This window comes from Erigeron canadensis, chromosome 2 (genome assembly GCF_010389155.1).
Source record: "Erigeron canadensis isolate Cc75 chromosome 2, C_canadensis_v1, whole genome shotgun sequence".
NCBI classification, from domain to species: Eukaryota; Viridiplantae; Streptophyta; class Magnoliopsida; order Asterales; family Asteraceae; genus Erigeron; species Erigeron canadensis.
In genome coordinates this window covers 41263249-41284401 of record NC_057762.1, presented here as the reverse complement: position 1 = coordinate 41284401, position 21153 = coordinate 41263249, and the positions used below count along the sequence as shown (strand labels likewise).

At 32.2% G+C, this 21153-nt stretch overlaps 2 protein-coding genes across 3 annotated transcripts; one reads left to right on the top strand and one right to left on the bottom strand.

The window, feature by feature from the left end:
- The first annotated feature begins 3849 nt into the window (after positions 1-3849).
- On the top strand, positions 3850-5671 carry LOC122586740 (pentatricopeptide repeat-containing protein At3g47530). The gene has a single exon (XM_043758729.1). It carries the CDS (start codon positions 3897-3899, stop codon positions 5652-5654), a length of 1758 nt encoding a protein of 585 aa, XP_043614664.1. The 5' UTR covers positions 3850-3896; the 3' UTR covers positions 5655-5671.
- A 297-nt stretch (positions 5672-5968) lies between these two features.
- Positions 5969-9630, bottom strand: LOC122586743 (malate dehydrogenase, chloroplastic). 2 transcript variants are annotated; one of them, XM_043758732.1, is made up of 2 exons: positions 9458-9630; positions 5969-7535 (listed from the first exon to the last, which is right to left on the bottom strand). In XM_043758732.1, exon 2 carries the CDS (start codon positions 7525-7527, stop codon positions 6295-6297), a length of 1233 nt encoding a protein of 410 aa, XP_043614667.1. In that variant the 5' UTR covers positions 7528-7535; positions 9458-9630; the 3' UTR covers positions 5969-6294. The 2 variants fall into 2 exon arrangements, with proteins under 2 accessions (XP_043614667.1, XP_043614668.1); XM_043758733.1 differs by lacking the exon at positions 9458-9630 and adding an exon at positions 7634-7730.
- Between the last annotated feature and the right edge of the window lie 11523 nt (positions 9631-21153).

Genomic DNA, 21153 nt, shown 5'->3' with positions numbered 1-21153 from the left:
AAGCAAAGGCTTAGTGAATATACTTGCATACATTTACGAATACGAAGGAGGGCATAGTACAAGGACTTTCACATGTAACCTATGGCATCGTCATGTTACATTTACATATTCACCTTGCACACAAACAATACATATATGGATCCATATAAGCTAAACAATCATAACAATCATGACTATCGGGATTCTTAGGCCCCGGAGGTTCTTAGGCCTCATAAACAATGCCCCGCATGGGCTTCGTGCCAAATCAATTACCATGCTTGGAATATTCACATCTCATGGTAATTGACCCAACGTAGACATAAGGGTATGCAAATATACTCACCTCCTCCGCAACAAAGAGAATAACGCTAAACAACAATCACAAACAAGCTTCAACCTAAAATCATATCGTAAAATGCATAAGCTTACCTTCACAACTAGACTAGTTCAACCTAGCCATTCACAATCACTAGCCTTTTCTAAACCCAAAACCCAACCCATTTGTCATTGAGTTACTTTCATCTTTAACTATAACATTAGGTAGTTCAACCTACCATTTTCACCCACATTTCAATAACTAGAAAAATTTCATCTTTTCTCATTAACTAAGATTTTCACATGAACTTATCAATTTTCATAATCAAACACATCACATTACTCAATGACAACTAGGTTAACTAAGGAATTGAGAAAATTAACCATAATTCATATTCTATCAAAAACCCCCAAATTGGTTCATTCCATGAACCCTAACTTCAAAAGAAAGATAAAAACTAATTTAAGGGAATTCAATACCTCAAGATTCAATGAGCTAATTTAAGACTTAAATTGAAAATCCTCTTTTCCCCTTTCTTCTTTGAAGTTTTCGGCCACCACCACACAAAACCCACAAACCCTAGCTTTTCAATCTTGTTTGATAAGAACTGATGGTGATGAATATTATGATTTTTATTCTTGAATTAGAGAGGATGAGGCTTGATTTTGGAAGAGTTAAGAAGAATGCATGAAAATGAAGGAGAAGAAGAAGAAAAAGTGTAATGGAAGATGACTCAAAAGAAAAGGAGGGTTGGCACTCTTTGGAGATGCCACGTCCCATCTAGTTTCTTGGTATTAAAATACCCGCTATCCGTTAAAGTTCCAACTAAATTAACCCCAAAACCAAATATAAAATACTAGGAAATTAATTTAATGTCAAAACTATAAAAAGGGGTTAATTTCTTTTACCTTAAAATCTTTGGGGTGTTACACCTTTTTAATTTATATCTTTTATTAATAACCAAATATTACATAAGATTTAAAAACATTACATTTTAAAAGTAAAAACACACACGTACGTAATAAAAACACACAATGCATAACTTACAAAAAAACATAACTACTCTTCATTCTCATCTTCCTTGATTGACATATTTCCTAATCCACGGTAAGCGCGTTCGTTGAGCCACCACTTGTCGTGTTCCGGGCATTTGAATTCATTCGTTGTTTTGTCTTCCCCGCAATTGTTGTGGTACAATTCGGCCCAAGTGCATTGGTCACCCAACGTGTGACCCGCCTGAAAAACATCATTGACCACCCCCTTGACCCTCTTGATCTCATCCTGCAGAAACAAAGAATATGTCTCTTCGTGCTTCGAGACCTTGCGGCCTGGTGCTTCTATAATAGCAACATGTTGCTCGCATTTTCGTCTTTTCTTGCGTAGGTAACCCAGGACCCTGGAGAGATCAGTTTGAAGAAGGGTGTCCTCTTTGATATCGACCTTGATTCATGTTTTCATCTCATCTTCGGTCAAATGAGGTCGGTGATTGTGTTTTGATGATGAGGACGCCATTTGGTTAGAATGAGTGAGTGACTTTGTAATCTACCTATAAATACTGGGACCTTATAAAAGATTTCAGATCAAAACTCAAACTTCTATATATCTGAAATGGCTTCTTCATCAAATGCCCCTAACCGAAAACCACCAATGACTGTCGATCAAGTGAATGACAGTATCATGGCCGATATCCTCGAAAACTAAAGGCGAAGAGGCAATGGTGTAAAAAAGAAAACGATTATATACAAACCGGGCATTGTACTAATCTTGAGTGTCAATACTTTACTTATTTGCAGGGTAAGATCGACAAGATTGAAAAAACTATGGAAGAACTTACTGGTGCGGCCATCAACTTAAACCATTTGATCATAAATGCCGAAGCAGTTTACGAACAAAAAAAATAAGTGTTTAATATGTTGTAATATTAAGTACTTTTAAATTAGTTTAAGTAGTTTTAATTATATTGTAATGTATTATTTTAATAAATAAAATGTCATTTTAGGAATTTATATGGAGTGTGTGTTGTGTTTTTGGAAGTTTAAATGGGTAATATAAATAAGAAAATAAAAAAAAATAACTTTCATCAACTTGTCACTTTAGGTCCCTAGCTCCATCTTTCTTCCACCTTTAGTCCCCCCCAACGGTCACTATAGGTTTCAAAATTTGGCACCTTTAGTCCCTGATGACACATGCTTTCTTCAACCTCTTGCGAGCTCCTAGCTCGCGCCCTGCAGCTCGCTTCCATCTCGCGTTGGTGGCAACCGGAACTCGCTCGAACCTCCGCAGCTCGCTTCCATCTCGCAGCCATCTCCTCTTCGGCTCCCTCCCCCCTAATAAATTAACTACTAACAGTAGCTTTTAACTAGTTAAGTGTTACTTTTTTGAATAAATAACTGAAAGGGATATTTATTAGGACATACACTAGTAGTTCCTAGTAGAGTGTCAATTAAAATGACATTTATTATATATTTAAATTAGTTGTTTTTGAGCTTTATCTTAATGGTTGAATGATCACCCCTTACATGAGGTCTTGTGTTCAAGTCTTGGGGAGGACATATGAATTAAACCCCTTTTATGAGGGCTTGGTTTGGATATTCTCAGGTTCAAGTCGGAGGGAACAGAGTTTACCCCTGTTAATGGTCGTGTCTTTGGGCGGATTAGTAGAGGGTTTTTTTCCCATCAGGTATTTGAAATAGGCATTTTTAATTCGAGGCAACTCTCTAGCACGAACCCGGTTAAGATAACGTATGATAAACCTCCCATTGTCGAATCGCATACGAAGTTTCCCGAAATTTACCTTTCAAAAAAAAAAAAATTTAAATTAGTTAATTGGGTATTTGACTATTAGTTTCGGACGGATTAGTAGGGGGTTTTCCCCATATCGGGTATTTGAAATAGTCATTTCTACTTTGAGAAAGCTCTTTAATGCGGATCCGATTAAGACAATATATGCTAGACCTTCCGATATCGAATCGTGACACGAAATTTCAAGCGAATTTCACCTTTCAAAAAAAAAGTTTATGATTTGATGAACATTAAAATTAAATATTCGTTGCAATTGGAAAAATACTGGTACTAATGTTGATTGAGGTTTTCAAAATGAGTTTATTTTGAAAGTAGGGTTAGATATATATATATATATATATATATAAACATGTCGTTAGAAAATTAATTAACGTTAAAAAAAGATAGTCAATAGAATATCAAACTCATGGTATTTAATTTGAATATCTTGATTTCAAAATTGTTCTCTCTAAAATCGATTTTGGTACTACTACATTAACGAAACGGGTCACAGTCCGAATTAAGTAGATTTATACAATATAACTGGTATTTATTTTGTTATTGTACTAGATTTTAGAGTTATGTCAAACACTGGAAACGAGATTTACGATATTATAATATTAAATATTTATACATTTAAGTAATAAAAGTTTATAATTTTAAATATATATGATTTTAAGTGTTATGTTAGATATTTCTTTTTTTTTTCTTTACAACTTTCAATAAATTCATAATTGCTGAAACAAACTGACAAACCACTCTTAACTCTGTTTCATTGTCTGCAATTAAACAAACACTTTCTTTCGGCCGATGAAAAACCATGAAACCAATTTCTTCAAATTCTCCTTTTGTTAGTCATTTCACAAACCAACCCCATTTGGAATCACTAATCTCACTCATTAATAAATCCACAAACCAAACAACCCAATTACATCAAATCCATGCCCACTTAATTCGCACATCTCTTTTACAACAATCCACATTTTCCATCCCTTTTTTGAAAAAATCAACAACAATATTTCAAAACTTAAAATATTCCCTCCAAATATTTTCCCAAATCTTGAAACCAAATGTCACACATTACAACACAATCATCCAAGCTCATTCAATTAGCCTTCACCCCGAAAGAGGGTTTTACGTATACCGCGATATGTTGCGAAAAAACGTACATCCTAACCCGTTATCGAGTTCGTTTGTTGTCAAGGCTTGTGTTAAGGGTTGTTTGGTTTTTTGTGTGCTTCAGGTTCATGGGAGGGTATTGAGAGATGGGTGTTTTGATACTGTTTTGATGACTAATTTGATGGAATTTTATTCGGGTTGTGGGAACTGTGGGGATGCGTGTAAGGTGTTTGATGAAATGCCTGTGAGAGACGTTGTTGCCTGGAACGTGTTAGTTTCGTGTTATGTTAAGAATAATAGGACGCGTGATGCGTTGGGTGTGTTTGATTTGATGCAGAGCAAGGGGAATGCGTGTGATCCGGATGATGTTACTTGTTTGATGCTGCTTCAGGCTTGTGGTCATTTGTGTGCGTTGGGGTTCGGTGAGCGTGTTCATGGATATGTTAGAGAATGTGGTTATGATCGTGCGGTTAATGTATGTAATTCTCTTGTAGCAATGTATTCTAAGTGTGGGCAGCTGGACAAGGCTTATGAAGTGTTTAAGGGAATACCGTATAAGGATGTTGTTTCTTGGACTGCGATGATTTCAGGTTTTGCGAGTAATGGGTGTGGAAGGGAAGCGATTGATGTTTTTGGGGAGATGGAGAGGGCGGGTGTCAAGCCAGATGAGCAAACGTTTACAGCGTTGCTTTCTGGTTGCAGTCATTCGGGGCTGCTTGATGAAGGAAGGGTGATATTTGATTGTATGAAAGATTTCGGTGTGGTGCCTAATATTCACCACTATGGGTGTGTGGTTGATCTCATGGGTCGTGTTGGTTTGGTTGAAGATGCGTATGAGCTTATTTTTTCTATGAGATGTAAACCGGATCCAACAATATGGAGAACTCTGCTGGGAGCTTGCAAAGTAAATGGCCACGTGACACTTGGAGAACGAGTCATTGGGCATTTGATTGAACTGAAAGCTCAAGAAGCGGGTGATTATATCTTGCTTTTGAATATTTACTCATCTGCTGGAAACTGGGAGAAAGTAATAGAATTGAGGAAACTTATGAAAGAGAAAGGGATCCAAACGACTCCAAGCACCAGTACGATTGAACTCAAAGGGAAATTACATGAATTTAGAGTCGATGATACTTCGCATCCTCGAATTAATGAAGTTTATGAGATGTTGGATGAAATAGAGGAACAGTTGAAGATAGGCGGTTATGTTGCTGAAATAACATCTGAAAAGGAAGTAAGATTATCTCTTCATAGTGAGAAACTGGCCATGGCTTTTGGAGTTCTAGCAACTCCACCTGGGACGAAGATAAGAGTGGCAAAGGACCTGCGAATATGTATTGATTGCCACAATTTTGCAAAAGTGCTTTCGGGTGTTTATAGTAGAGAGGTGGTTATAAGAGATCGTACACGCTTTCATCATTTTAGGGAAGGTCGATGTTCATGTAACGATTTTTGGTAGAATTTTTTGACCATCTATGTTATATTGTTCGCAGCAGATACATGATTGGGGTGTGTTACTGTCTATTTGAAGAAAGTTTCTTATAAAAATATCCGAAAAAACAGAAAATGCAACCATATTAAACTTCCAAGTTGAAATGCTGATTGAAAAGAGAAGACCCTGATAATTAGATAACTTTTATAAATGTCTACCTTGTTTCATTTCCAGAGTTAGACATGTTTTCTAAACTGGAAAATGCAAATAAATGAACATGATTTTTTTTTCGAAGTCATGTTTGAAGAACATTGGCAAAGTTATTATGTTGTACATTGTTCTGCAATCAAAAATTGTACACCAATTGTTATTAACTTAGTACCACAAATTTTCTAGAGTCTTTTAGCTTAGTACAAAACTGAAGATGATTTCGTTTTGGTGATGAACATATCCCTGACCTCTGTTATTACCTGAACACTGGCAAAGTTATATATCCAGCTCTGAGCTCTTCAACCTTCCAATCGAAAAAGTACCACAAATTTTCAACAGTCTTTTAGCTTAGTTCAAACTACAAAACTGAAGATGATTCCGTTTTGGTGATGAACATACGCCCTGACCTTTGTTGTTACCTCGAACTACATGGTTTATAATTATGCTACATTGAACTTCAAGCAGACTCTGTTTGTTTATTTGCAAAAGTTACACCCTTCTCTATGCTTCCCTTAAGCTCGGGCTTAAGAGCTTCCAAGGCTTTCTCCTCATATTCTGTTAATCCTTGAACATCAGAAGAGATCAAAGCCTCAACACCATGTTTCCCAAGCTTAATCCTTGATGCGAAAAACGGGAGGTCTGTGAGTTCAGACTGAACAAAGGAACACTCATAGACGTCACTATCTCCATCAAGTGCACGAAGAGATGACTCCACAAACCGTGCAGCTGCATATGCCATGGATAGTGTTGCCAAGCCTAAACCAGCCTTGGCCTCAACCACCTCTGCCCCAGCATTTTGGATTCTAACTGTGAGATCATCCACTTCTTCGTCGGTGAAGGTAACTGACGGTTTTGTCTTTGACAGTAAGGGTAAAATGGTAATTCCTGCATGCCCTCCAATAACAGGGACATCAACGTCGATGAGCTTCAGGTTTTTCTTCTGAGCAACAAAGGTGTTCGCTCTGACAACGTCAAGAGTGGTAACACCAAAAAGCTTCTTAGGATTGTATACGCCTTTCTGCTTCAGTACCTCGGCAGCAATTGGTACAGTCGAGTTAACAGGGTTGCTAATAATATGAATGAAAGCATCAGGGCAGTTATCAGCCACAGCTTCAACCAATGTCTTCACTATGCCGGCATTAATGTTAAAGAGGTCATCACGGGTCATACCGGGCTTCCTTGTAACACCAGCAGGAATAACAACCACATCTACATCTTTCAAACAATTTCCTAACTCATCATTTCCTGTAAAATCCCGAACTTGAGACGGGGTGTTGCAATGACTGAGATCAGCTGCCACTCCCTTGACATTGGCTATATCGTAAAGATGGAGGTCTGAAACCAATGGAGACATCTTCACCAAAAGAGATAGGGGCTGGCCAATACCACCAGCAGCTCCAAGAATAGCCACTTTGAATGATGCCTGAACTTGAAAGGTGTTTGCTGATGCCTGGTTCTGATTTCCTGATTTCCGAGCAAAAGATTGTTGAAGAGCCGCAGTGCTCTCCCTGCCCATGAAGGAGGATCCAGATTTGCAATTTATGGATATTGCCTTGAGGCCGTTAAAATTCTTCAGAGAGTTTTCTGAATCGAAGTTCATTCCACTGGCTTTTGATCGTGAAAATGAACTAGCTTTGGAACTTCTTGATATCAATCCAATAGAAAAGGTACTTGCTGATGTAGCTGCCATCTTATATCCTGAAGAATACAAACAGAGGATATTAAAAAAAGTTCAAAGTTTGATACCAGATGGCGCAAAATATGCACAAAAATGGATACAGTAAACTAGAGATAACCTTTACAAATAGCAGCCACGCCAGCTAAAGTAACGGTATATTATATTTTGTTTGGTTTGAGCCTTAGGGAAGCAAAAAGAAAGAGATTTGTCATAATTCTGTGTTTAGTGACAAATAAAATGGTCTTATCCTGAGAACTGGTCACTAACGAATGTGTTTGTCCTTGGTAAACAGAACGGATGTCAAAATTAGCAACAAACAGTCCACAACCGCTCAAAGGGGTGCCTGCCTGTGTGGACCCTTTAGTGAGTAGATATGGACAGTCCCTAACTCGCTGATATCTATATATACAAATCCCATATGGCATTTTCGTACACAGATTTTGACACCTGAAACTCTTTTATACTATATTGCTAACCTATCTATTGTACAAACATGATCAGTAGTTTCTTAAATCCTTAGGGCTTGTTTAGTCGTGCAAAATGTTTTCTAGTTTTCCATTTCTAATTTTATAGAAAATAAAAAGAGTTTTCTATCTCTAGAAAACATATGAAAATTTTAAAAACGTGTTCAAAAATAGAAAATGGAAAACAATTTGAGGTTTTCAAAATTTAGAAAATGGAAAACAATTTGAGGTTTTCAAAATTTAGAAAATGGAAAATGAAAAGTGGAAAACAATAAAAAAGTGTTTTTAAATTTTCTATGGAAAAGTGGTAGAAAATAAGAACACTGTTTTCAGTTTTTATGGAAAACATTTTTTGAAATCTATGATTTGAACGCATTTTGTATTTTCCATGTTCTCTTTTAAAACAAAAATGGAAAACAATGGGAGTTTTTACTAACTAAACGCACCCTTAGAAACTCGGTAATTTAACACAAAGCGCGGTCTTGACAAGGTACACTAGCCATTCCCATGTAGAAATGAATCGCCAGAAAATGTTCTAATATGAACTGTGGGGCGAATTTATTTTAGCCATTATTCCAAAACCCCCAAAACCAGAGACGGAGCCAGAAAATTTTTCGTGAGGGGACAATTTTAAAAGTTATTTGTCATATTTATAAGAGTCGTATTTGAGAATGTAAAAAACCTTAACCCTCAAAAGAATTTCGTTCTCGCACCGGGTGTAACACTCATATTTTAAAATACAAGTTTATTTTGAAAAAAAAGGCCACACGCGTCGGACGAGGTCTTGTTGAATGAAATTAAACATATTCTATCATAATGCAAAAAGTCGAAAATATATCTAATATTTAATAATTAGCTTGTGTATACATCTTTCCTACATGACTATATATTATCATTGTTATAATTAATTGTTTGTAATAAATATATATAATAACTGGAAAGAAAATATTTTTTTTACAAAAGACGTACTACACATTTACGTAATCAAACAAAGAAAACTTTTTCTTTAACCTTTCTTCATTCTTTTGATTAAAAATCAAAACAATTCAAGTTTTTTATTCTGTCTATGGAGAGATTTATCTCAAAATTAATGCTTCGATGACCTATGACTTTCAAAGAATAAGCTTATAACAACGGATGTAACATTTGTATGTATATCCTACTATTTAATTTTTCTTATTTTTTAAAAAAAAAAATTATAAACATGCCATTTAAATTTTGAAAAACTCCATTGTACCAAAATTGGAGTGGGCACTGCCCCCAAAGTAGCTCCGTCCATGCCCAAAACCAACATAATCACTGGTTTAGCTCATGAAATATTATTCAAACAAGTAAAAACTATAAGTCTGTTAATCTAAACAGATTAAATTAAAACCACACAGGTCATACTTAATAACGCCAGAGTATCATCTTATATATTAACCCTTATTACTATTATTTACGATATTAAAAATAATACAAAAGATATACGTACATACCTGTATTATAAAGAAGAGTTGTGAATGGACAGACACGGAGAGAAACAGGAAGATATATATATTGATATATTGTATGTATGTCAGTACGTGTTAGTGACGGCAGAACAGAAACCTTAACAGAGGGTTTAAGAAGCTGGGAAAAGCTTGTGTGGTGCGAGTGTCCACGAAGCCACAGTGAGTACTTGTATCCATTAATTTATTAATTAAAGAAAAATCGATAACAATTCATTATTGGTCTTATCGACAAAACTAATATGATATCTACTTTGCTTATGTTCAACATGACCCTTTTACATATCAAGTCTTTCACTTTAGTTAGGATATTTCTATTCAAATTATTTTTCTAAAACATCTTCTTTAAACTTAAAATCTATTGCTCGACCATTTATATGATAGTTGTTTGCTTTTTTATGGCAAATGCTATTGCTAACCAAAAAGATATGTTAAAATATTTTAAATTCCATTTTTATGTGGAAAATGATAAATTCTTTTAACCAATTTGCTTAATAATTAATCCTTCGAATATACTAAGAAGGTGACATGCGGTATCCACTAATTTTTTTTTCTAATCTTGTTTCATGATTTTTTCACATGTCATCTCATAGTTAAGAGGATTATTAGGCTATTTGATTAGGAGGATTAATCATTTCCATTTATATATATTTAAGTAGAATCTAAATATTTCTTTGTGGAATAACATTTAGTGGCTTTATAGTATAGTTGTCGGCTTGTAACTTTTGACTCGACTCGGAAAGATGATTTTTTTACTCGTGACTCGAAACATGAGTCGACTCGTAAGAGTTAGGACATTTTGAAGTACCACATAATATAATATAATTATATATATGTAACGTATTTAGAAGCAAAATATAAGTTCGTAATCTTAATAGATATACCAAAATATTACATAATCAACAGTTTTGAGACATAAACTTACAATTTATCTACAAATTCGAAATAAAATGATCAAAACTACATAGATATCACACAAAATAATGTAGCAAATTAAGTATAATATATAACCATAGTATCAAATCACAATAATTATAAGTTTACGACTCGTGCTTGGTCCAAGTTCACACAACGACTCGTAAGAGTGGACAAAAACAAGTCACTTAACGAGTCGATTTATTTTTGGTATAAATCAACTTTATTCGTAAGAGTCAACTCTTGACTCGTAAGAGTTTAACAATTATGCTCTATAAGCATAATTGTTTTTAGCTAACGGAATGGGTGAACGATGATTGCTTCGCCTTCTAAAGTGGTCAAAGGGTGTTTGCTATATATTAAAATACCAGCCCACCACCCAATTTATAGGCAAACACAACAATTACATTTCGAATTTGGACTTGACTGATCAAACACAATATAAAAAGCTCTTCATTAGTTTATTATAATGCTTGTATATGTAGCCATGCTATATAGCATGCCAAATGTAAACCTTTCAAGATTCAGATTTTTACTATATAGTTAAACGATTTTGGGACAGGGTTCGTAATGTCATATGATACGACTTTATAAAGTTGTAATTTGAAATATATGTATGATATATTCTGAAGGTGGTCGTTTTGTATCTTATAAGGTTGTTATTATGGGGGTTGGTGTAGTGAAACATCAAGTCTTTATTCTCTATATTGAATATTGAATTTACAAGTTAGTAACCCACAAGTGTTTAAGGACAGACTAATTAGAGAAATCTATCTTTTCATATCCCTAAATTTGTGATTTGTGATTGTTTGTTAAGCTAATCATTTCGGTGGAAATATACAAATTGAAGTTTTATTAGAGAAATAAACTCACAGTGCTTTTTTTCTTTTGCTATAATTAGAGAAATAAACTCGTTTTAAAGGAATCCAACTTTTATTGATGTTTTCCAAAAACTCACAATGCTTTTTTCTTTTGCTATAATGTTGTAACAGACTTTATGCAACTTTCTAACAAAAAGTCTTTTGTAATATATTCCTTAATGAAATTGTGAATAGCAAAATAGGCATGTTATAATCCATATTTATAAGGATGTGATATTTGTACAAGTCTTTTAATATTCTTACCACATTGTATAAGTATTATTATAAGATTATATAAGTATCAATTGCACAAATGTGGTAAAATAATAATTCAGCCAAATTTTATGTTTCTTTTTTACTTAATAAACAAAAAAATAACTGTAAACTACTTATAGTTTACTTAATATATACATACATTTTTAATTCATTCAATCACTTAATATACTCAACAATAATGACTAAAAATAGAAACGGGCCTATACTCACATGTATTATTAAAAACTTTAAAAGTAAAAAATAAGAGACCAAATCTATGTACATTGAGCCTGATTTAGCCAACGGATGATGGGCCAAAAATTGAGTTGATATTTAGTCTTTTGAAATGGGAAGTGATATTCGTACCATTAACTTTGATTAATGTACCACAATGTACATATTGTATAACTGACAGTACAAGCCGGTAATGCATAATTGTGGTACACCAATCAAAATAAATGGTACAAATATCACTTCCCTTTTGAAATACACTACATATATAATATACACGAATAGTCGCATAAATGATTACTAGATTTTAGACCCGTGTCCAACACCGGACATGGGGTTTATGATATTATCAATATTAGATTTTCATATATTTAATTCATAAAAACTTATAATTTTGAACATATACGGTTCTAAGTGTTATACTTTGCAAGTTGTAGTACAATGATCACAAGTTCTCACTGTCATTATTAGCTGAGACATATTGATGGAATTGTTTGTCGTAGTCATTCCACAAGGCACATGCTCCAATAATTTCTCTATTATAGATTTCTTGAAACCAATTGTACTCATAATTTAATATTATTATTAAAGATAATTAGAAATTAAAATATAAACATACTTGTGATCCTGTATTTGACATTCAAATATATGTATTTGATCATGATGCGGACTCATAACACGAATAGGTTTACTTTTAATCACATGTCCTAGGATAATTAGATAACAATTAGGATTATTTTCACATTTTTTTGATAACAATTAAGATTCTTGATTTGAGTAACAATTAAAACTTTAAAAAATTAAATATAAATACCTTTAGTAATTTTTTAAAAAAATCTCCTTAAGTTGATGCTAAAAATAAATATTAATTAAGTATTGAGGGCTAAAAAATGTAAATTATTGATAGAAAATAAAAAAAATAAATTAATGAGATTTTTTTCTACAAATTAATATAAATACTAATATAATAATATATTTGGATAATGATTATTAGAGTTTTTAATTTATAGCTAATCTAAATGATGACATAAGCGAGAGATAATTTGATGAAATTGAGCGATTTGATTGACTGATCATAAGTTATTGGTTCAACTATCTTATAATATATATATTAATATAATATTAAGATAAGATTTAAATTAAGATTTAAATTTTATAAAATAAAAAGAAAGAAAATACTTTGAATTTTCAGGTTGATGTATTATAAAATACAAAAAAAAAAATATATTTTATATCTAGTTATTATATTATATCTGAGTGTTTAACAACACCCGGCTATATATATAATCGAAAAAAATCTGCATTGATACATATCTATGTATTAACGTTTATTTGAGATGAAAACGCATCAAATTCACAGTGAATCTAATATATGAAAACATGAATTTGACGAGTATTCTTTTTTCACGGTGAAAGAAAAAAATTAAAGAAAAAAACTGTTTACTGATGTCTTTTATGAGTTTTGATCCTCAATACTAGTGTATGGATGATTAAACAAAATAAACTTCCAATCTGAAGCCGAACGTACTTTGATATCATCATCAACATTTATGGCAATTTTAAAAATTTTTGCATCACCAATTATGTATAATATATATATATATAATATTATAAAGCAAATTACTCATATCTAAATTTTAAGTTTCAACATTTACTTTCTCAAAATACCCTTCTTATTTATTCTATATTTACCTAAAATAACTATTATACCTTTTCCTTCTTTTTAAATCTCAACCAATCATTTTTTTTATCTCCTCCATAAATAATTTATGCTTCCATAAATTATAAAAAATATATGAGTGTTCTTAAAATTTTATGCTCTTTCATTAGAGATGTCATTCGATATACCTTCGACGAATTTTTAAATCCGATAGCGGAACCCGTAAGGTTAAGACATTTGGCTATCACACTCTATGACCTATAACACTTTATCATCTATCACCCTCACCAACTTACCGCTGCAACGCATGGGTGCTTACTCTTGTTATGTGCGTACTGCTGTGATCACATATTCACATAAATATAATTAAACAGTTTAGAATTAAGATCTACTCAGTTAAGGAACCATGCATTTTATTCATAGATATAATAATTCATCTGTTTTCTCGTTAATGCATTAGTAACACGAAACAAATCTCATAATTAAAGAAAGAAATACATTCACCGTCGGAAGCCAAATATTGGATTCTCATAATCCTAATCATTGTAAACAGTAAATACCACGTATTACATATATATATATAGCCAAAACGAACGTACGACCATTGACGGATTTCAAAACTAATATATGAATTATTCTCAATCGTTATAAAATACTAGAATTAGTATAAAAGTTATATAGGTTAATTAGATTGAGGACGTCATGATTAACGATGCCCCTTTGGGGTGTGACGATTGTTAGCGCCTGATCCTGGATAATCATTAATTACCTCCAAGTAATTCACTCTTCCTCCCATCTTCACAATCTCCCAACTATCCACCTGATTAATTTTCACACAACAAATTAAAATCAATGCTTTAAGAAACCAAACACTTAACAAAGGGCCTTTGACCGTCAACTGTATTGTTTAGTTAACTTAAGAGTGGAAATTGGATGAGAGGTAAGAAAAGTTTTCCTTCCTAATCACCTAAAAAATGAGGGAAAACTTTTGAAACAAAAAACGAATACACTTCCCCCTCTAACCCTCTACACTCCTTCCCTTTCCACACTTAAAAAAATATTAAGAATGCATTTTATAATTTTCTCATCTCCTCTCATTTACTTTCCACCTTTAAATAAACTAAACAATAAGGAAATCTTTGTGAGTAAACTCACGGTGAAATGTACATGTAAATTTGTAAGTATCTATGTGTGGCCGGATAAGCTAAGAAAATAAAAGCCCCAAAAACGTACCCCTCTGTCCCATTTTCAAAGTTCTTAGTTTATTTTTTTTGAGTCTTTTTGTTTTAAATTTGACCGTAAATACTCCTGATTGTAGTATATAACATTTGATGTAAAAAGTATATGGATGAATTGGCTTTTATTGTACTTTTTAATGATATAAGTTTCATCGACTAATAAATAATACATAAAAAAATACTTACGATCAAAGTAAAAAAGAAAGATTTTGAAACTCAAACTAGGACACTTAAAATGAGACGAAAATAGTATATATGTTGGATTAGATCAATGGCGGAGCCAGTAGGGGGACTGGTGGGTGCTTAGCCCCCACCAACCGTCTATGTTTTTCATTGCACCACTAGCTTATAGCCAACTAGTACAATAGTTTTTTCAACCGAGCCACCCCAAATTATAAATGTCTGATTTCTAGTCGTGGTGGTGCAAATAAAACCTTTTACATTTGTCCCATTAAAGTAAACCATCATAATTAAATTCTATTTTACTAACATTTTATTAAATTGTAATGTTTTTTACATTATATTGCATACAACGATAACAAAAAAATACGGTTGAGTTCCCCAAACGTTAAGTTCTGGCTCCGCCTCTGGATTAGATGGGAAAAAACCGAATTACTCAATAATTACCAGATTGGTATTTGGTGAAAGCAATTGGTCATGAAGTTTTGAAGATTCATCCAAAATCATGAGGTTTCTAGTTCCTGTTAAAACAAAAATTAACTATGTATTGTTAGTATCATCAATAAAACTTCGGGTAATTTGTTGCTATCAACAATGGATAATTAACAAGAATATATATATAAATACATACTGGATATTGGTACACCATTTGAAGCAAAGACAAGGAGGAAGACACAGAGCAGAAAAAGCACACATTTACAATCTAGACAGGTGCCTGCTGCCATTGAACTGGGCTTTCTATTTAATTTTCACACACGCTTTAATTCTTTACATCATTTTGTTGTGTACCAAGTAGTGCTTATATAGTAGTAGAAAATCTCATGAGTGCAAAGAACATTGGCCTGACCACCTATAGTGCAAGGTTGTGGGCATGATACATATATAGTTTTCGTCAAACGTACCCTACAATATATATATATATATATATATATATATATATATATATATATATATATATATTGTCCTGATCAACCTCCTAGTGCTAGGAGTAGTGACATTTCATTCTTTTGTTTTCACACAACTGATTCTTAGACATGTAAATCGTAATACTAACCCATGCAGTAGTGTAAATTTCAACCCCGATTAATATATAATATGGATTTGGGTCGATTATATATATAGTTTGGTTGTACGCATTTTCTCTCAGGGTTTAAGTATATCTAACCGAGGAATGTTGTACCAAATAAAATCGTTTTGAATACATTCCTTAACACGTTAATTTTAGTTTTGTATCATTTTTGTATTTGTGATCGATGATCAGTGATACACTAACATAAACACACACGACTATATAGAATGTTGAATTGAAGGTCTAAACCAACCCGGCCGGACCGTATTAGCACGTGCTCCCTACTATGATCGATATTCTTCAAACACCATCCTGCCAGAGAAACTCTATTCATTACACTTTTTTGACAAAGGGTTTATTGTATATTTGTATATTAAGATTTTCTATATTTGAAAGTGCAGTAATATATTATTTGAGCCTGTGAGAGGTGACGCAAACAAACGGATGTTGCTCGTGTGATGTCATAATGCACAATCAGGGGCTGCAACACGCGATCAAAGTTGAAATGTGAGACCACACTAAATATATTTAAGGTTTGACAAGAAAAGTCAACTTTCAGGTCAATTCTTACCCACTAAATGGAAACTTCCATCAACTTTCATAATGCAATTTTGTCGTACGTCGCATTCATGATACGAGTATATATTTTCCTAGCGAAAAGTTAAAATCATTTTCTAGTAAAATGTGTCGATCTATACGTATATGTATAGTATATATAAATAGGGTAACACTTTGGTGTAAACACTCTTAAAATAAGAACGGTGAGAACACCTTAAAAAAATCATTTTGATGTATTAAAAGTCCATAAAACTAACATATTGCATAACTAATTATCATTATTTAATTGTTTAACAACATATTCATCCGTCAAAATCAAAATAATCATGTTTTTTGCTTTGTGCATCCATCTTAGATGCATATTCATCAAAATAATGCATCAACAAAAAACGTGATTTTTTCGATTTTGATGAATCAATGTATTGTTAAACACTTAAATAATGATAATTAGTTATGCAATATGTCAGTTTTATAAACTTTTAATGCATTAAAATGATGATTTTAAAGTGTTCTCACCGTTTTTATTTTAAAATTGTTCTTATTTAATTGTCTCCTATATAAATATATATAATTTAAATCGTATATATAGTAGGAAGAATGTCTATTTATTTTCGTTGATTACATTTGACCGACAACACCCGTGGAATTAGTGTGTCCCCATCACGAGTTCAAATTCTATTATTAACATCCTAAAAGGTTTAACTACAATCTCATATCTTGGATGCTAGCTCCTTTCCTATCCTTGGCAACAGAGTACCAGAATTTTTTTTCAAAGGAGGCAAAATTAAAAATTCGTGAAAAATAAATATAAAAGGGGTCAAAATGTTAAAAACCTATAGAAAATTTTTAAAAATCAATAAAAAATTTTAAAAATATATGACAAAATCTAAATTTGGAGGGGGTATTTGCCCCCTTTGCCTCTCATGTGGTACCGCCACTCCTTCCAACACATTAAACACTGGAATGGTGAAATTGTACAGTCACTTATTCTAAGAGCATCAAATAGTAAAGTTAAATGTATCAATGAGTAGAATAAAATATACACACACATAATAATAATAATAATAATAATAATAATAATAATAATAATAATAATAATAATAATAATAATAAAAAGAGTAGACATCATCGGACGTGCTTATCATCATTCTTATGTAGATAACCTTTGTGCTCGAACCTTGAGCTAAGTACTCTTACACTTTGAGAGCTATACCTCCATCAAAGTACTATATTCAATCAAGATTGTCTCTTCTAAAATTACTTTTAAGTTTGAAGTGATATGGCTAAACGTTGGGTGATTTCCCTTACAAGGGTTCGACCAAGGTGACGAACTAAGTAACCAAACTTTGCCTAGAAACTCTGACATATGCGGCTTAGCCAAGCTTTGCCCGTTGTAGTTTCCTAACCAATCTTTGCCATTAATTACTTAGTTAGGTTTTCCTATCAATTTGTCACATTTTCAAAGTAAAGTTATATAGGTTCACTACCTTTTATGCTAATCTATATGTTATTTACTATAATATTTTATCCACTTATATTTATATATGCCTTCTTAACTTAAACCACAAGTGTTGTAGCAATACGTGATCCTCAAATATTCGATATATTAGAGAAAGTTACATACAGGGTGTGGTAGTTACATGGAAGTTGTTTTCCTATACAAGATTTATTTTTTTACGAGTAATAATGCTACGGCATGAGTCATAAACTTACGAGAATGGCCGGGTCAAGTATGTCGGTATCAATTTCATAAATGAAAATCTGCTATAAAAGAGAACTACGAAATGAAAAGAGGTAAGTGGGCCGGACTAAATTATTAAACTCCACATTAATGGGAGGTAAGTGGGCCGGACTAAATTAATAAACTCCACATTAATGGGCTATAGTTAAAAGTACGTTATCGCCAAGCTCTGTTATATGACATGGACTGATGGACATCAAGCTATCAACAAAGTCACATACTTTTTAATCCAACGTGAACTGGGCTAAGAAACTTAGAGTGTCACTTTTCAATTACCTAATTATGTCCGACTGATTAGTGATCATTACTCTTCATGATTATCGGTTTTTTTACTTTTATCTCGTACGGTAAGATGCAATTAGTATTAAACCTTTTTCTTCCATTTAATCTGGTTACCTTTTTCAACCATATTTTTATAGTTTTCCCATTTTAACAAATACGATAATTTAATGTTAGCGTATTCTTGATAATAAAATTTGCTTCTCTAGCTCCCACTCCAAAATGCATAGAAAATCTACCTCATTTTTTTTTTTGTCACAAAAGAGTTACGTGCAGATACCTTTAAATTTATCAATTACTAAGTAAGAATACATTTTAATTCTCAAGTTTGGTAGACTTTTCAACTAACTTATTCAGACCATTCAACTTATTATTTTCAACTTTATCATAGTGGAAAGACATCTTAGCCAGATTTCGTATATATGAACATGATGCAAAGTTTGTTTGGCCAGATTTCGGATACATGAACATGATCCGAAGTTTGTTTCTTCTCCCTAGCTCTAGCTTTTAAGGCTTTCGATTCAACATATCCAAAGTTTTACTTCACAAAAGGTTCTTTCTAAGTTCTAACTCATACATATTAATAATATACTCATCGAAAGAATTGGTAATACATCATACATGTAACAGTTTGCTACAAGTCTTTAAAATTGATTTGAAAAGTTGTTCAAGTCAAGAAAGAAGAAATAAAAAGAGAACTTGATAAGTTCAAATTCAATACAAGGACATAAAAGCCAAGTTATTGCTGCGGGTGTGAATTAAAGTGGAGTGTCAAAACTCAAATATTCATGACTTTTTTGTTTCCATATACTCTAATTAATTAATAAACCCTTATATAGCCGTCCAGTCGACCACCTTAGCATATAAAGAAATTTAACAAGTGATTAGTAGGTCAGATTACGATTATTTAATCAACTAATCCTATCACTAAGACCATCGTTTTGTTTAAAAAATGGAATTAGGACACTCGTAAACACCGAAAGATGCTTACGAGTTAAAACGATGTATTGTCATGACACGTACACATCTGCTCTTTTATTAAAGCTTTACGATACATGTGTTACCATTATTTTCTTTCTTTATACTACTTTAAATTAATTAATCCTATAATTTGTCATATTTCAACATAAACGAAACAAAAGAGAAAGATATGTCTCAACAATTTCTATATTATCATAGTCAATATAATAATTGAATATCTGATTATGATCACTTTTCTTCTACTCCTCTTTAGACTCTTATATGTATGTTTAAGAGCAAACATTAGATGCATCAATTCTTACAAGGAAAAGATCTGTAACAAATCTACAAATCATTCTATCCCGTCTATCTTTGAGTATCACCCTATGGCTATGGATTAATTCCAGATTCGACGGTGCAACTTATTTCCACAAAAAGTCCTCTATACTAAATTTACGAAAGAGGAATATATGCAGTTGATAATATTTAATGATTTTAATTAATCAATCTAACTCATTTTGAATATCTCATGGGCGAGGGTATACAACTATATCAAATCATTTCACCTCATTTAATTCATCCTGTTAGCGTAACATATCACTATAACAAATCAATAAACTTATAAAGTAATAATTAAAAAGATAATACGTTTTTATCAAAAATTATTCCAAGATGACAAGTCTTCGATTCAAATTTACACCGCCTATAATATGTCACGATTTCTCATAATGTTGGTGAGTGAAAACTAGGAATCATTTTGCTTCGAACATCCTTTTTCCTTCAATGAACTTCATCCTTAGACGAGCAAAAGCTAAAAAGTAGAACTGAATGATGTTAGATGCTTCAATGAAAAGAAAAAAAATAAAAATTTAATGAGGCCATGCCAGTACAACCGGTGTATTAAGGTACACATTTTCGAACACTTTCTACGACCACAGTTAGTGATTACCTAAAAAGTTTGAAACTCGGACTTCTCCTAAGGATGTCATCAAGACATTTGATCATTGAGGAATGAGGATATCAATAATCTTGATGGACGCTAATTTTAAAAGAAATATCTGCATTGATTACTTAATTATCAAAGATTTTAGATATTTGAGATTATTACAACTAAATAAATGTATTTATCAAAATAATTATGCAAATCTTTTATAGGATGAACTCTTTGTATCCTCATTAACAAGGAAAAATGTTAAATACAACCCTTAATGCTGTAGCTAACGTGTATAAAAAGATTGTACATTTCATATTTAAAACTCATCACCTAAATTTTATGATAAGTGTACAACTCTTTTAAAGTTGCATTTAGCAAAATTCTTATAAAAAAAAATTCAAAAATACATTAATTAACTGAAAGAAAATTCCAAACATAATGTAACAAAAGTCTCTCTATATAACCGAGATATGATATGTTTATGATATGTTTTTTGATTATGTGACAATTCTTTTTATTTGTCACTTAGGATTTTAGCTTATGTATTATTTTTTTAGCCTTTTTTTAAAAAAATAAGATAGTTCTCTATTATCTAACTAGGTATAAATATATTATCTATTAATTAACTAATGTACCTTTATATATAAATTAATTACTACTTTTTTCTAATACAAATATATATTTTACTATAGTAATATTAACTTCACCTTCACTTTTAATTATTTTTTCTATCTCTACTCCTTTATAAAGCAAAAGTTTCCTTTTTATTTTTAGTAATTTCTATCTTTAAATTAGCATAATTGC